This window comes from Galeopterus variegatus, unplaced genomic scaffold (genome assembly GCF_000696425.1).
Source record: "Galeopterus variegatus unplaced genomic scaffold, G_variegatus-3.0.2 Scaffold3737, whole genome shotgun sequence".
Lineage (NCBI taxonomy): Eukaryota > Metazoa > Chordata > Mammalia > Dermoptera > Cynocephalidae > Galeopterus > Galeopterus variegatus.
Window position 1 is genome coordinate 94,866 of NW_007729848.1, and position 12,379 is coordinate 107,244.

The 12,379-nt window shown below is 37.2% G+C and overlaps 1 protein-coding gene across 1 annotated transcript in view; it reads left to right on the plus strand.

Moving 5' to 3' along the window:
* ARHGAP29 (Rho GTPase activating protein 29) overlaps positions 1 to 11,498 on the plus strand; it is a 60,135-nt gene extending 48,637 nt beyond the window's left edge. Inside the window, exons 16-23 of the mRNA XM_008585848.1 lie at positions 1,154 to 1,293; positions 1,571 to 1,759; positions 2,032 to 2,178; positions 2,993 to 3,258; positions 6,368 to 6,692; positions 6,813 to 6,921; positions 9,177 to 10,772; positions 10,933 to 11,498. Of these exons, the coding sequence (XP_008584070.1) occupies positions 1,154 to 1,293; positions 1,571 to 1,759; positions 2,032 to 2,178; positions 2,993 to 3,258; positions 6,368 to 6,692; positions 6,813 to 6,921; positions 9,177 to 10,057 (2,057 nt within the window). The 3' untranslated portion in view covers positions 10,058 to 10,772; positions 10,933 to 11,498. The remainder of the gene's footprint in view (positions 1 to 1,153; positions 1,294 to 1,570; positions 1,760 to 2,031; positions 2,179 to 2,992; positions 3,259 to 6,367; positions 6,693 to 6,812; positions 6,922 to 9,176; positions 10,773 to 10,932) is intronic.
* Positions 11,499 to 12,379: the final 881 nt, after the last annotated feature.

The window sequence follows — 12,379 nt, forward strand, 5'->3', positions numbered from 1 at the left end:
AAAAAAAAAAAAAAAAAAAAAAAAAAAAAAAAAAAAAAAAAAAAAAAAAAAAAACTGGTGCTGTTCAAGAGACACACTAGAGATGTGAGCCTAAATACTTAACTGAGTATTTGTAATGAGCTTTGTGAAAACGAAGAGGTTCTAGCCAACCCTAGAAATTATGACCCTAGAGCAAGCCCTAAATTATTTGGGATCCTGTATGATTTCATGTGATAAAGACAAAATTTGGAAACCAGATCATGGCATCATTTCCTAAATTAATGGAATATCTGATCTCCAGTATCGTATTGATATATAACTAACTAGTCCTATCCATAATTTTATAATGAATTAAGAATAGCTTTATCTTTTTTTTTTTTTCCTTTTTGTCTTTTTTCGTGACCGGTAACGGGATCGCAACCCTGACTTGAATTAGACTCATATAAATTAGTTTTGTACATTTGATACCTCCAGATACCTGTTTTTGGCATCATTTCCTAAATTAATGGAATATCTGATCTCCAGTATCATATTGATATATAACTAACTAGTCCTATCCATAATTTTATAATGAATTAAGAATAGCTTTATCTTTTTTTTTTTTCCTTTTTGTCTTTTTTCGTGACCGGTAATGGGATCGCAACCCTCGGTGTCGCGCCCACACCACGCTCAACCAGTGAGCGGACCGGTCTCTATATGGGATCCGAACCCTCGGCGGGAGCGCCGCCACGCTCCCAAGCGCCGCACTCTACCGAGTGCGCCACCGGGCCAGCCCAAGATAGCTTTATCTTTAATGCAAATAATAGCTGTATGCTAACCTCATACCTTTTTTAAGAATGTAAGGCCGTCTATGAACATCCCTCCCAGGTCTATAAAGAATGTATTAGTAACAGTGTAAATTTGCTAATTCTGGAAACATGCCATGCTATTTTAGAATTATCTTATTGGTTTGGTGGTAATTTTTACTCATAGCTAAAATGTGAAAAATTTGTGTACCTTGTAAGAGATCTATAAATTTGATGCTTATTTTGATGTTACAGACTTATTAAAATAATAGTTTTTTGTAATATATGAATGATTGCAAAGTCTAGAGATTATTTAAAATATAGTATTATATGGTATAGTTTTTCTGTCATCTTACAACTCTTACATACCAACCTATTTCTGTGGCAAGGACCCAGTTCCCTTGGAACATTTAAGAAAACGTTGATGTCAAAGGCAGCTCTCACTCACAAGTTTCGCAAATGGAGATCCCCCACGAAATGTAGGGATTGTGAAGGCATTGTAGTATTCCAAGGTGTTGAATGTGAAGAGGTAAGATCTTTCTGGAATTGCATCAGCCCCTTTATCCTTTTTGCTTTATGCTTTTTGTTATTAATTTTGTTTACTTGGATCTTTTGCAAATCTATTTTTAATAAATTGTACTACATCATACCTTATACAATTTTTATATTTTGTTTTACTGTGAAATGTATTTCAAACACCACAAATAATACCTTTTAATCTTATTTGCTATGTTACTACTATAACTATAGTTTTCTCAGCTGTGCACAGTTTTAAACTATCGTTTTAAACTATCATTTTCTTGTAGTGTCTTCTTGTTTGTCACCGAAAGTGTTTGGAAAGTTTAGTCATCATTTGTGGTCATCAGAAACTTCTGGGAAAAATACACTTATTTGGAGCAGAATTTACACAAATCGCAAAAAAGGAACCAGATGGCATCCCCTTTATACTCAAAATATGTATCTCAGAGATTGAAAATAGAGCCTTATGTCTACAGGTACATTGTAACTCTTAAAATTTTAAAAACATAAGTGCCTTTGTAATTTGTTTTAATGACAAGGAGACTTTAAGGAAAAACAGTACTCTCCACTTTTAATAATTGAATTTATGCAGATTTATTTGGAAAATGTTACCTCATGTGGTCTTGACTAGTTTTTTTCTAAAGTACCAATAAAAATCGAGGTAGACACATCAAATATATTTAGATGTGTACATTTAATCATTTAACTAAAGCAGAATTTTGCAAATTTTTTTCCTTTTCTACTCAAGGGAATTTACCGGGTGTGTGGAAACAAAATAAAAACCGAAAAACTGTGTCAAGCTTTGGAAAATGGAATGCACTTGGTAGACATTTCAGAATTTAGTCCACATGACATCTGTGATGTCTTGAAATTATACCTTCGACAGGTAAAGTTTTTACCCTCGAAACCTACCATTAAATAAAAAAGAGCAAAAATGTGATTTGTATTTTACTGATAACATTTCCTATAAATTTTTTATTGGCATAAATCATATTAATATCTTTCTGATTATTAATATATAGCTCAAAGAGCATATAAAATATACATGCAGTTTAAAGAACAATAAAAACAAACTCATTTCCCATTACTTAGCTTAAAAAAATAGAATGTTACCATATAGTACCTTAAAAAGACCCCTATGTGCCTCTCCCAAGTTGCAGCCTCCCAATTTTACCTAAGAGGTCTTTCTTAACCATATTAATAACTCCCTCTCTTTTGTTTTTTTATTTTTTTATTTTTATTTTTGGCAGCTGGCCATTATGGGGCTCCAAACTCTTGACCATGTTGTTATAACACCGTGCTCTGTCCAACTGAGCTTACCATAGGACCAGCCCCAACTCCCTCTCTTTTCTTAATAGTTTTAGTATCGGTTGTTTATTCTTAAACAGTATATTATTAAGTTTTAGAAAACTAACTTGAAAGCATAAATCTAGCTGTCTGTGTAAGGAAAGGCCAGTATTCTATTCACCTTGTTATATGAAGAGTCAGTAAGTAGAACAGTGTTTGAATCATACTCTGGCTCTGATTTTACAGATGTTTTAAAATAGCTGTTGTGGGAGTCTCGAATGCATCCTGGGAACATGAAATTTACCATATTAGGGGCATCAGGCAGGGCTCTCCTACAAGCTGGGAAATGGAAATCTAGCAGAATATGGGCAGAGAGTGGGCTACTCTGTTTTCTTTTTCTGTGCTCACTGTTGTACCTGCAGTTTGCAGGAGTAGGTGCAAAGAAAACACATCTGTGGAGAGAAATAAATGATCTTAGTGGCTTCAGGCAGCAGCTCATGGAGGGATTGCAGGAACTTAGTCAGCACATTGTCAGGAGCCAAGTGCTAAAAAGATCTGGGCCAGGCCCAGCTGGCATTCTGTCCTTGAGTGAAAATGAAGAGACAGTGGCAGAGAGAATAGTGACGGTCGTCCTCAGCATGTCGGTCTCTGAAGTTCTGATGCTCCAATCTGGATCCTTTTTAATATGGTGACTAGCTGTCATCCTGGGATCTTTCTTTTCTACTCTCCCCTTTTTGTGAGTGAACACCTGTTACGTCTTCCTTGTTTTTGGTTGATTTTCCTGTTTTGGTCATGCCTATTCTTGAGCAAGGTGAAATAGGAGTAAGTATTCGAAACCTTGTTTATCCATAAATGTCTTTGTTCTTCTGTCTTTAATGGAAATGGAATAGTGTAGAAAGTGCGGAAGGTTATATAGTATTCTAGGCGGGAAATTATTTTTCTTCGGAATTTTGAAGGCATTATTTTTTGTTCTTTTTGAAGCATGTCATCCTTCTCATTTCATTCCTGACTCTGTGTGTGTGGCCTCTTGTTTTGTCTTTCTGAAAGCCTGTAGAATCTTTGTTTTCTCCCTGTTATCCTAAAGTTTCACAGCGATGGGCCTTGATGTGGGTGCATCTTCATCTGCATTGTGGGCCCCCGTGAGCTCTATCAGTCTGGTTAGTCCTGTAGTTCTTGGAACTTTTCTTTATTTTGTTGCTCATTCCCTCCCCTCCGTTTTCTCTGTACTTACTGTCTGGAACTCTGGATACTTGACAACCTGTACTGGGTTCTCTAGTTCCCTTACCTTTCCTCTATTATTCATTTTTTTTGGTTTTTTTTGGTTTCTTTCAACATGTTCTAAGAGATTTCCTCAGCTTTATCTTCCTCCCTTGTGTGTACTTACTGTCTGGAACTCTGGATACTTGACAACCTGTACTGGGTTCTCTAGTTCCCTTACCTTTCCTCTATTATTCATTTTTTTTGTTTTTTTTTGGTTTCTTTCAACATGTTCTAAGAGATTTCCTCAGCTTTATCTTCCTCCCTTGTTGCAAACTTTATCATTCCTGGGATCATGTTTTAATTTCCAGGAACTCTGGTTTTCTGTGCCTTTTATAGCATTCTTTTTAATGAATGCAGTATCTTATCTACCTGAGGATATTCATAGGCTTTTTTTTTAAAGGCTTTTTTCTCAAGGTTTTCTTTCTCTGCATATCCTCTAGCTCTGTCTAGTAGAAAATGTAAGGGGGCTTCAAAAAGTTAAACAGGTGAAATTAACTTTAATATTTATTTACCATACTGAAAATATCATTTGAACGTCTAATCAGTATTTTTAAATTATTAATGAAATATTTTACCTTTTTTTGGCTACTGAGTCTTTAAAATCTGGTGTACATTTTTCATTTAGAGCACATCTCCATTTGGACCAGCCACATTTCCAGTGTTCGGTAGGCACATGTGGCTACTGGCCAGCATAGTTCTAGACCTTCAAGTTGTTTTTTTTGTACCCATTTTGATTTTTATCTTCCATGGTTGTCTGCTTAAAATGAAATAGTTGGGGATTGAAATCTCTTTGGAAGTTCTTGAACACGTGATGGCTTTGAAATATTTAAGTTTTATTGTAGGGTGATCTAGGTGGGCTGTTGGGGAAACCACCTGATGTCTATATACCTAGGTCCCTGCTCTTGGGCTGATTGGATACCCCATAGAAGGGTCTTTTCTTGCCTAGAAATGTGGTGCTAGCACCCTGGAGGCCAAGTGGGGTCAGAAGGCTGCAAGATTTCTGCATTCAGCATGCATACAGTCACTAGATCACCATTTTCAGACAGTGCCCACCTATTCCTTGTGCTTGGCATTGCCCATCCAGACCCTCTGTTTTACACCACTCAGAGAAGATATTTGCAGACTTCTGGAGAAGAAGTTGCTCAGGAGCATGGAGTAGAGGCAGAGATCTAGAGATCTAAGCCTTCTCAGATAGCCCATTCTCCCCCAGGATCAGAGGAGCTAATCCTGACAGTTCCCAAGTCTCCTTAGAAATCTGTGAATTATGTTGGTTCACAGTTTGAGAATTCATCTTTCTCAGAATTGCCAAGTCAGCACTTACTCATCTGCTCTTCAGCTTGTGAAATGTTGCTTTTGTTTCCTCTCCTGTTCTTCTAATCCTTGTGGGCTTTGTGTATTCTAGTGGGGTTGCAGGAGGGAAAGAAATTTAAACGAGCATTTCATTTCTAATATGTATTAGGGAAATGGAGACATTGAATATATGTACATGTAGCCAGCATCGTTCCCTCAGATGCCTCCTATAGGCCAGGCTCTGGCTGGGGAAACAAGGATGAAAACATAGGGTTTCGGCCATCTGTTGGGTTTCTCAGCTTGGGGACAGACCTGGCAGACAAGCACAGTATAGTATCATTCTTTTTTAACAGAGCTATGCACAGCATGCAGAAGAAGATGTGGGGAGGAGGTAGCCCTTGAGTCAGACTTAAAGAACTGAGTAGTGGGTTTGTAGACAAAGAATGTGCAGAAGAGCATTCCAGGCAGTGTGGGTAACGGACACAAAGACACAAGAGCATTTTGCATTTGGGGAATATGAGTAGTTTGGTTTAGGCTATATAGCATAGCAAGCAGTAGCAGGAAGTGCACTAGGGAGGGGCCTGATAAAGTCTTGCATACCTGGCAGATGAGTTGACCATCTTCCTTCCGTCCCACTAAAGAATTTTGAGTCAGGAATTTAACATGCTCAGATTTGCCTGTTATATCTTTCTGGCAGCAGTATGGAGAATGGGTTGGAGGGAGGTCTTTACTGCAATTCAGATCTCCTTGAATAGTCTTAGAAATAAAAGGCAATAAGAGCTTGCAGTAAGGCCAGAGCGATGGGAGTGGTAATAGAATAGAGAAATCTTTAGGAGGGAGAATCACCTAGGCTTGAGGACCAGCTGTGGGCACTGAGAGAGAAATTGACAGTAATGTTTTATTCTCCAGTGTAAGGACCTGGGAAGATATACCATGTACTGAGTTAGGAGCAGTTTTTTGGAGTATTTTTTTCTTCTTGGTAAAACTGCAGTAGTTCCTTCTACTATCTTGAATTTTATCCTAATACAGTAGTGTGAAACACACTTTGGTATCTGGTCAATATTTTAATCAAATAAAGATATCCTTTTCTTAGACTTTCTCCCCCCGGCTTTATTGGGGTGTAATTGACACATTTTCCCCAGACTTCTGCAGCCCATTTTTCCTCTACCCTTCCCATCCCATAGCAAACTACCATCGAAGAACTCTGATAGGCAAATCTCATACAGCTTTTTGGTTCTACCTTGCAGGGTAGTAGATCATGCAGAAGAAAACAAGATGAACTCCAAAAACTTGGGAGTGATATTTGGACCAAGTCTCATTAGGCCAAGGCCCACAACTGCTCCTGTCACCATGTCCTCTCTTGCTGAGTATTCACATCAGGCTCGGCTGGTAGAGTTCCTCATCACTTACTCACAGAAGATCTTCGATGGGTCTCTACAGCCACAAGATGTGTGTAGTCCAGGTGCTGTTGCGCCTCAGGTTGATCAAGGCTGTCTTCCGAAGCCTCTATTATCACCAGAAGAAAGAGACCCAGAACATTCTATGAAGTCACTGTTTTTTTCATCAAAGGAAGTGAGTTTTGGCCTTTATGGAATTATATAAGAAATTTGTTAATAAGTTAAAAATCTTTGAACTGTTTATTGTGAGGTGTGTGCTGTTTCTTCAAGTTTAAAAATTCTCTTCTATCAGCAGGATATCCATACTGCAGACAGTGAAAGCAAAAGTTTTGAACCAGCTACATCATTTGAGGAATCAGAACGCAAGCAGAATGCATTACAAAAATGTGATGCATGTCTCACTGGTGAGTGGCCATGTAAAAAAATATGTTTGGTAACTTAAAATGTTGCTGGTAGACCATGATTAAAAGCCAATGTGAGGGAAGTCAGAGAATGAAGCTTTATTAGTTAACAAATCTTTGGTAGCCATTGAGAAAGTTGCCTTTTAGTATACCATGCATTTAAATGAATGTAATTCTTCATAATAATCTTTCTTATAAAAGACATCTTGGAATTCCTAGGTGTTTTTGTGCTCCTGAAAATTTTTTTGTTTACAGTTTTGCTTTTTGCCACCAATTAAAGTTAAGGCAGAAATGTGACAATTTCTTAGCTTCTTCTGTTACCATAGTTTGGTGTATTTATCTAACTGCTGAAGAGATCAAACTAAATTTCTGAAATTCAAAAAATTTAGGCTCCTAAAATTTTTTTCACATGCTTTTACCTGTGACCTGCCTTTAACACGTTAAGCACACATATGTATGTGTCTTTTTTATTTCCTTGACTAGTGATTTCATTTACTGTTTTTCTCTGTATGATAACTTTAGTTGCAGTGATTGGTACTTATCAAGCTGGTGGAAAAGCTTTCATTTGTTAATTCTACATTATTAGAGCTAACTTCTGGTTTTTCAAAATATAGCCATATAAGTTAAATTTGATATATAATCAAATATCAATGAGCATATCCTAATAGGATCTAAAAAGGAAGGGAGCTAACATTCACAAGTATCTGTCTGCTCTGTGCTAAGCACTGTGCTTATTGTTTGAGTCCATTTATATGATTTGATCTTCATAGCAGTTCCGTGGTAAAAAGTAGATAGCATTAGCCACATGCAACCCGTAGCTTAAAGTCTGAGAGAGGTTAAATAATGCCAGAGTCATGCCCCTGATAAATTGTTCAGTCAGGATTCAAAGTCAGTTCTATCTGATTTCTAAACTTAACCTTTGTTCACTGCCCCATGAAACTGGATTTGCAATTAAGAATAGTAATAATAATAAATGTTATTTTTCCAGTGCTTATTATATACTAGCTTATTCTAAGCACTTTTCTGATTAGATCATTTCGTCCACGCAACAACATACATACACTTATGAGTCTGCTTTGGCCGATGAAGACACATAGGAACAGTGAGATTGCCTTGCCCTGTGCAGAAGTGGTAGGCAGAGCTGAGCTAGGGCCCAGCAGCTGGCTTCAGAGTCTGCAGTCTTCTCCATATGCCATACGTGTTTCCCTCAGAACTTTAAAAATATGCTTTGGTGCTTACAGTCCAGCTGCAACAAGTCAAGTCCCTTAGAATGGTCTCCAAGTGTACGTAAGGACCTAGGAAAGCAAATCCAGAGAGCACTGCCTTGGCATCCAGGGAAGAGAGGTCAGCATTCCCGATGAGGAAGAGTGTTAAATGAGATGACGACCGAAAGTGATCCCAATGGGCACCTGTCTGCAGCCACTGCCCACGGGGTGTGGGAGAGGGACTGGGCAGCAGATAAAAGGATTGCGTTCAGAGTCAGGATGGTGTCAAGGCACGCAGTCATTTGATGTTGCTAGCAGTGAGCAGAGGGCTAGAACTTTCCTGGAATTGGAATTTCTGGGGCAGACACAGCAAAAAGTTACAAGGCAGGAGAAGCTTGAGGGTTCTAGGAGAGAAAACATGGACCATTGTCTAGACCAGAGAAGAAAGTAAATCTGGGAGCAAATGGGGAGAATGGTGCTTTTTACTTAAAATAAAACTATTGAACCTTAATGTGACAGAATGGGTGTTATACTCTATTAGTTGATCATATATGGAGAGCATCGAAGGCAATTGATATAATGTGCTGTTACTGTGGGTTGAGTATAATGGAAAAGCAGATTAAGTGAGTTGGTAAAATCCTTAGGATTCAAGGCACACCTACATTTAGTTAGCAGGTAAAATGGTGTAACTTTTCTGAGGCTAATTTACCAACATCTGCCTATGGAAATCACCAATAGTCCTTTGACCCAGAAAATAGTTGTTCATGCACGGAACATAAAAAGAAGTTACTTCAGCAAGTCTTTTGATTTGTTTTTTGTCTTTTTACTAACTGCAATGTATTTTGTACCTGTTTATTATATTGATTTAGATAAATAAAAAATTCTAACTTCTTTATTCGTAGTGAACCTTTTATACTGTATGAATATTTAACTCCTCTGCATAGATAACTGAGAATATCACATTGGAAAAATATGTAAGGCTTCTTTGGTTTTGAGAGTGTCCATCTTGTTAACCATGTGCCACAAAGTTAAATAAATCTCTTTCTTTTTCAGACAACGAAGTGTTTTTGCTTATAGACCAAATCATTGAATCAACTTCCCAAAAGATGGAAAATGTTTATAAAACTCCTAAGCCACTTATTCTGAAATCCGATAGGGCAACAAACAATGTGGAGAGGCATGCTCCAAGGACCAGGGTTAGACCTGTCAGTTTGCCTGTAGATAGACTTCTTCTTGTAGGTCCTCCTCATGAGAGACATGGCAGAAATATGGGAAATGTAAATTCAGACAAGTCCTGCAAGAATCCTGCCTTTGAAGGAGTTAATAGAAAAGACACCCCCACCACTGTTTGTTCCAAATTCAATGGCTTTGACCAGCAAACTTCAGAAAAAACTCAGGACAAACAGTATGAACAAAACAACATTACTGCCAAGACTGCAATGATTGTACCCAGTGCACTCCAGGGAAAAGGAGTGACGACGAGCATCAGGATCAGTGGGGACCATTCCCTCAGTGCCACTGAGCCCAGTAAGCCACATACAGAGCCAATCAGGTCAGCAAGAGAGGTGACAGAGAGACGGTCCTCTGATTCCTACCCTCTCGCTTCTGTCAGAGCACCCAGAACACTGCAGCCGCAACACTGGACAACATTTTATAAACCACATGCTCCCACCAGCAACGTCAGGGGGAGTGAAGAGAAAGTGGCGTCGCCCTCTGGAGCAGCTGCTCCTGGCACAGCTGCCCAGGGACACATGGTGAAATCAGTTCACGACTTGGACACTGCAACAGCTTGTCCTGGGCACCCAATTAGTCAGCCTAAGGAGAACTGTGAGGGGCATGGCTTGCCTGATGTGAACCCAGCATGTCAGAGACCAAGGCTAAAACGAATGCAACAATTTGAAGACCTTGAAGATGAAATCCCACAATTTGTATAGAGTTGTAAGAATTCAGAAAAAAATTTCTTTTATTGTTGTTTTGTTTTATGGTATTGTGTTTGTTTTGTGCGAGAATGTTTGATGGGGTCCCCTTTGTATAGGATTGCCAATTCATAGATTTTCCTTTTTGTTGTTGTGTATTATCCTCTGTTGGTCATACCGAATGGCAGAATGTTTTGATAGGGCTACATTTGTGCCTCACTGGAATTGTCTTTAAAGTCTGAAATTTAAAGTTATGAATAAAATGGGTAGATTCATATTTTTTAAAATTCAGTTGATTTTCCCCATAAAATGGTCCATTTAAAATGCCTAATATCCCTAATATATGATATAGTTCTCAATTAATAGGTGCAGTTGGGGAAAATCAGCTTTATTTTTTGGTGTGAAACTAAGTGCTTATTTATAAAAGGAATGTTTCTGAATGTAAGTGCCTAAAAGATCTTTGTTTGGTATGAATATGTTGTTTTCACACAATTTTATAGGCATGTTTGACCATTTGTGCTTTTAATGGTATATATGTAAACTTTTACTTTTCAGTTGGCAATTCACTTAACTTTTTAATATGTGCATGATTGCCAAAAGGCTTGCAAATCTGTATTTAATTAAATCGCAAATCTGCAAATTAATTAATTGCCAGTTTTTACATGTGGTAGTCAATTAAATTGTGCAAAGAAAATGCACTTAAACCTATTTCTAAATTATATAGTTCAGTTACATCTTACTCTGCTTTAGGCAGTTTTAATACATTTGATAGTTTTCACCCCTTGGCTTTGTTCTACATAAACTTATTTTTTTCAATAGTTCTGAACTTTTTGGTATTTTATAAATGGTCCCAAAAAATGCCTGTTCCTTTCTAAATTATATAGTTCAGTTACATCTTACTCTGCTTTAGGCAGTTTTAATACATTTGATAGTTTTCACCCCTTGGCTTTGTTCTACATAAACTTTTTTTTTTCAATAGTTCTGAACTTTTTGGTATTTTATAAATGGTCCCAAAAAATGCCTGTTCCAGAAGTTTTTTAATTCAGTGCATTTCTTTTTGATATTGTCTGGGTTTTATTAAAATCATTCCTTTTGTATGAAATGTTTTGATGTATGAATCATTGTATATTCTTGTTCTACCTGGACTGTCGATCATTGAAAATGTGTATTTCATCTGAATCAAGCAAAGATGTATTTAAGTTGATTCTGAGGGTACAGTTCAATATGCCTCATTGTTTGGAATTTGAGAGAAGGTGTAGATCTGTTTCATTTATAAAATTCTCAGTTTTTAGAAGTAGTAAATTCCTGTTATTTTCTAGGTTTCATCATTTTGGATATAAAAGGGACAAAAAAATAAAACAGCCTCTTTTTGTATATGTGAATTATATTTCTAGTAAATGCTTTTGTATGGCCATGTTATATTTGATTAAAAATATATATATATTAACTTGTTAAATTATTTCAAGTTCTCATGGTTTATCTGTTGCTTCTTAAGGGATGAAACTTTAAAGTCATTTGGGCTCATACATCCTTTGACTACAATATGCAATATATTTTTTGGGAAGTTGTTTTATAGTTTTGTGTGACTTAATGGACTTGGGAGAAATGAGTAATTAGCCCTTTTGTGCTAAAGTCTTGTTTTTAGTTCTCACTGCACAAAATATAAAAGAATTCATACTGCCATGAAAACCTAAAAAGATAATTAGAGCCAACATGTATTGAGCCCTCTCTGTGTGCCAGGAACTTTGCTAAGTACCTACATAAATTATTTCCTTTCAAGTTCTCAGCAACCTATAATGGGTGGGTAAGCAGGGAAACTGAGTTTATAGATGAGGAAATTGAGCTTTAGTTAAATGACACGCTTCTAAGTTCCATAGGTGTAATAGGCAGAGTCATATCTCAAACACCGGGCTGTCAGATTTTGATGGTTGGTGCTCTTAATGACTATGTGATTATTAAATGTTTTTTTATTGTGGTGAAATACCCATAACATAAAATATACTGTTTGAACCAGTTTTAAGTGTATTTATAGTTCAGTGGCATTTAAGTATATTCACATTGTTCTTCAATCACGATCAGCTATCCATCTCCAGAACTACTTCATCATGTTATACTAAAATGTAGAAATTATACTTTTAATCTCTCTTAGTTTTTTTTAATATGTGGAAATAACCCAGTCAAAGAACATATCATGTAATAAACTGGCCTATTTCCCTTCACTTAAACCTCACAAGTGAGAGTTCTACTTTTGGGTCCTTTCTGCCTTTAGGGCACCCTAGCATTTTGTCCAGCTGAGATCCATCAGCCTGTAGATGCTTTCTAGTTTCCTGAGGGCAGTAG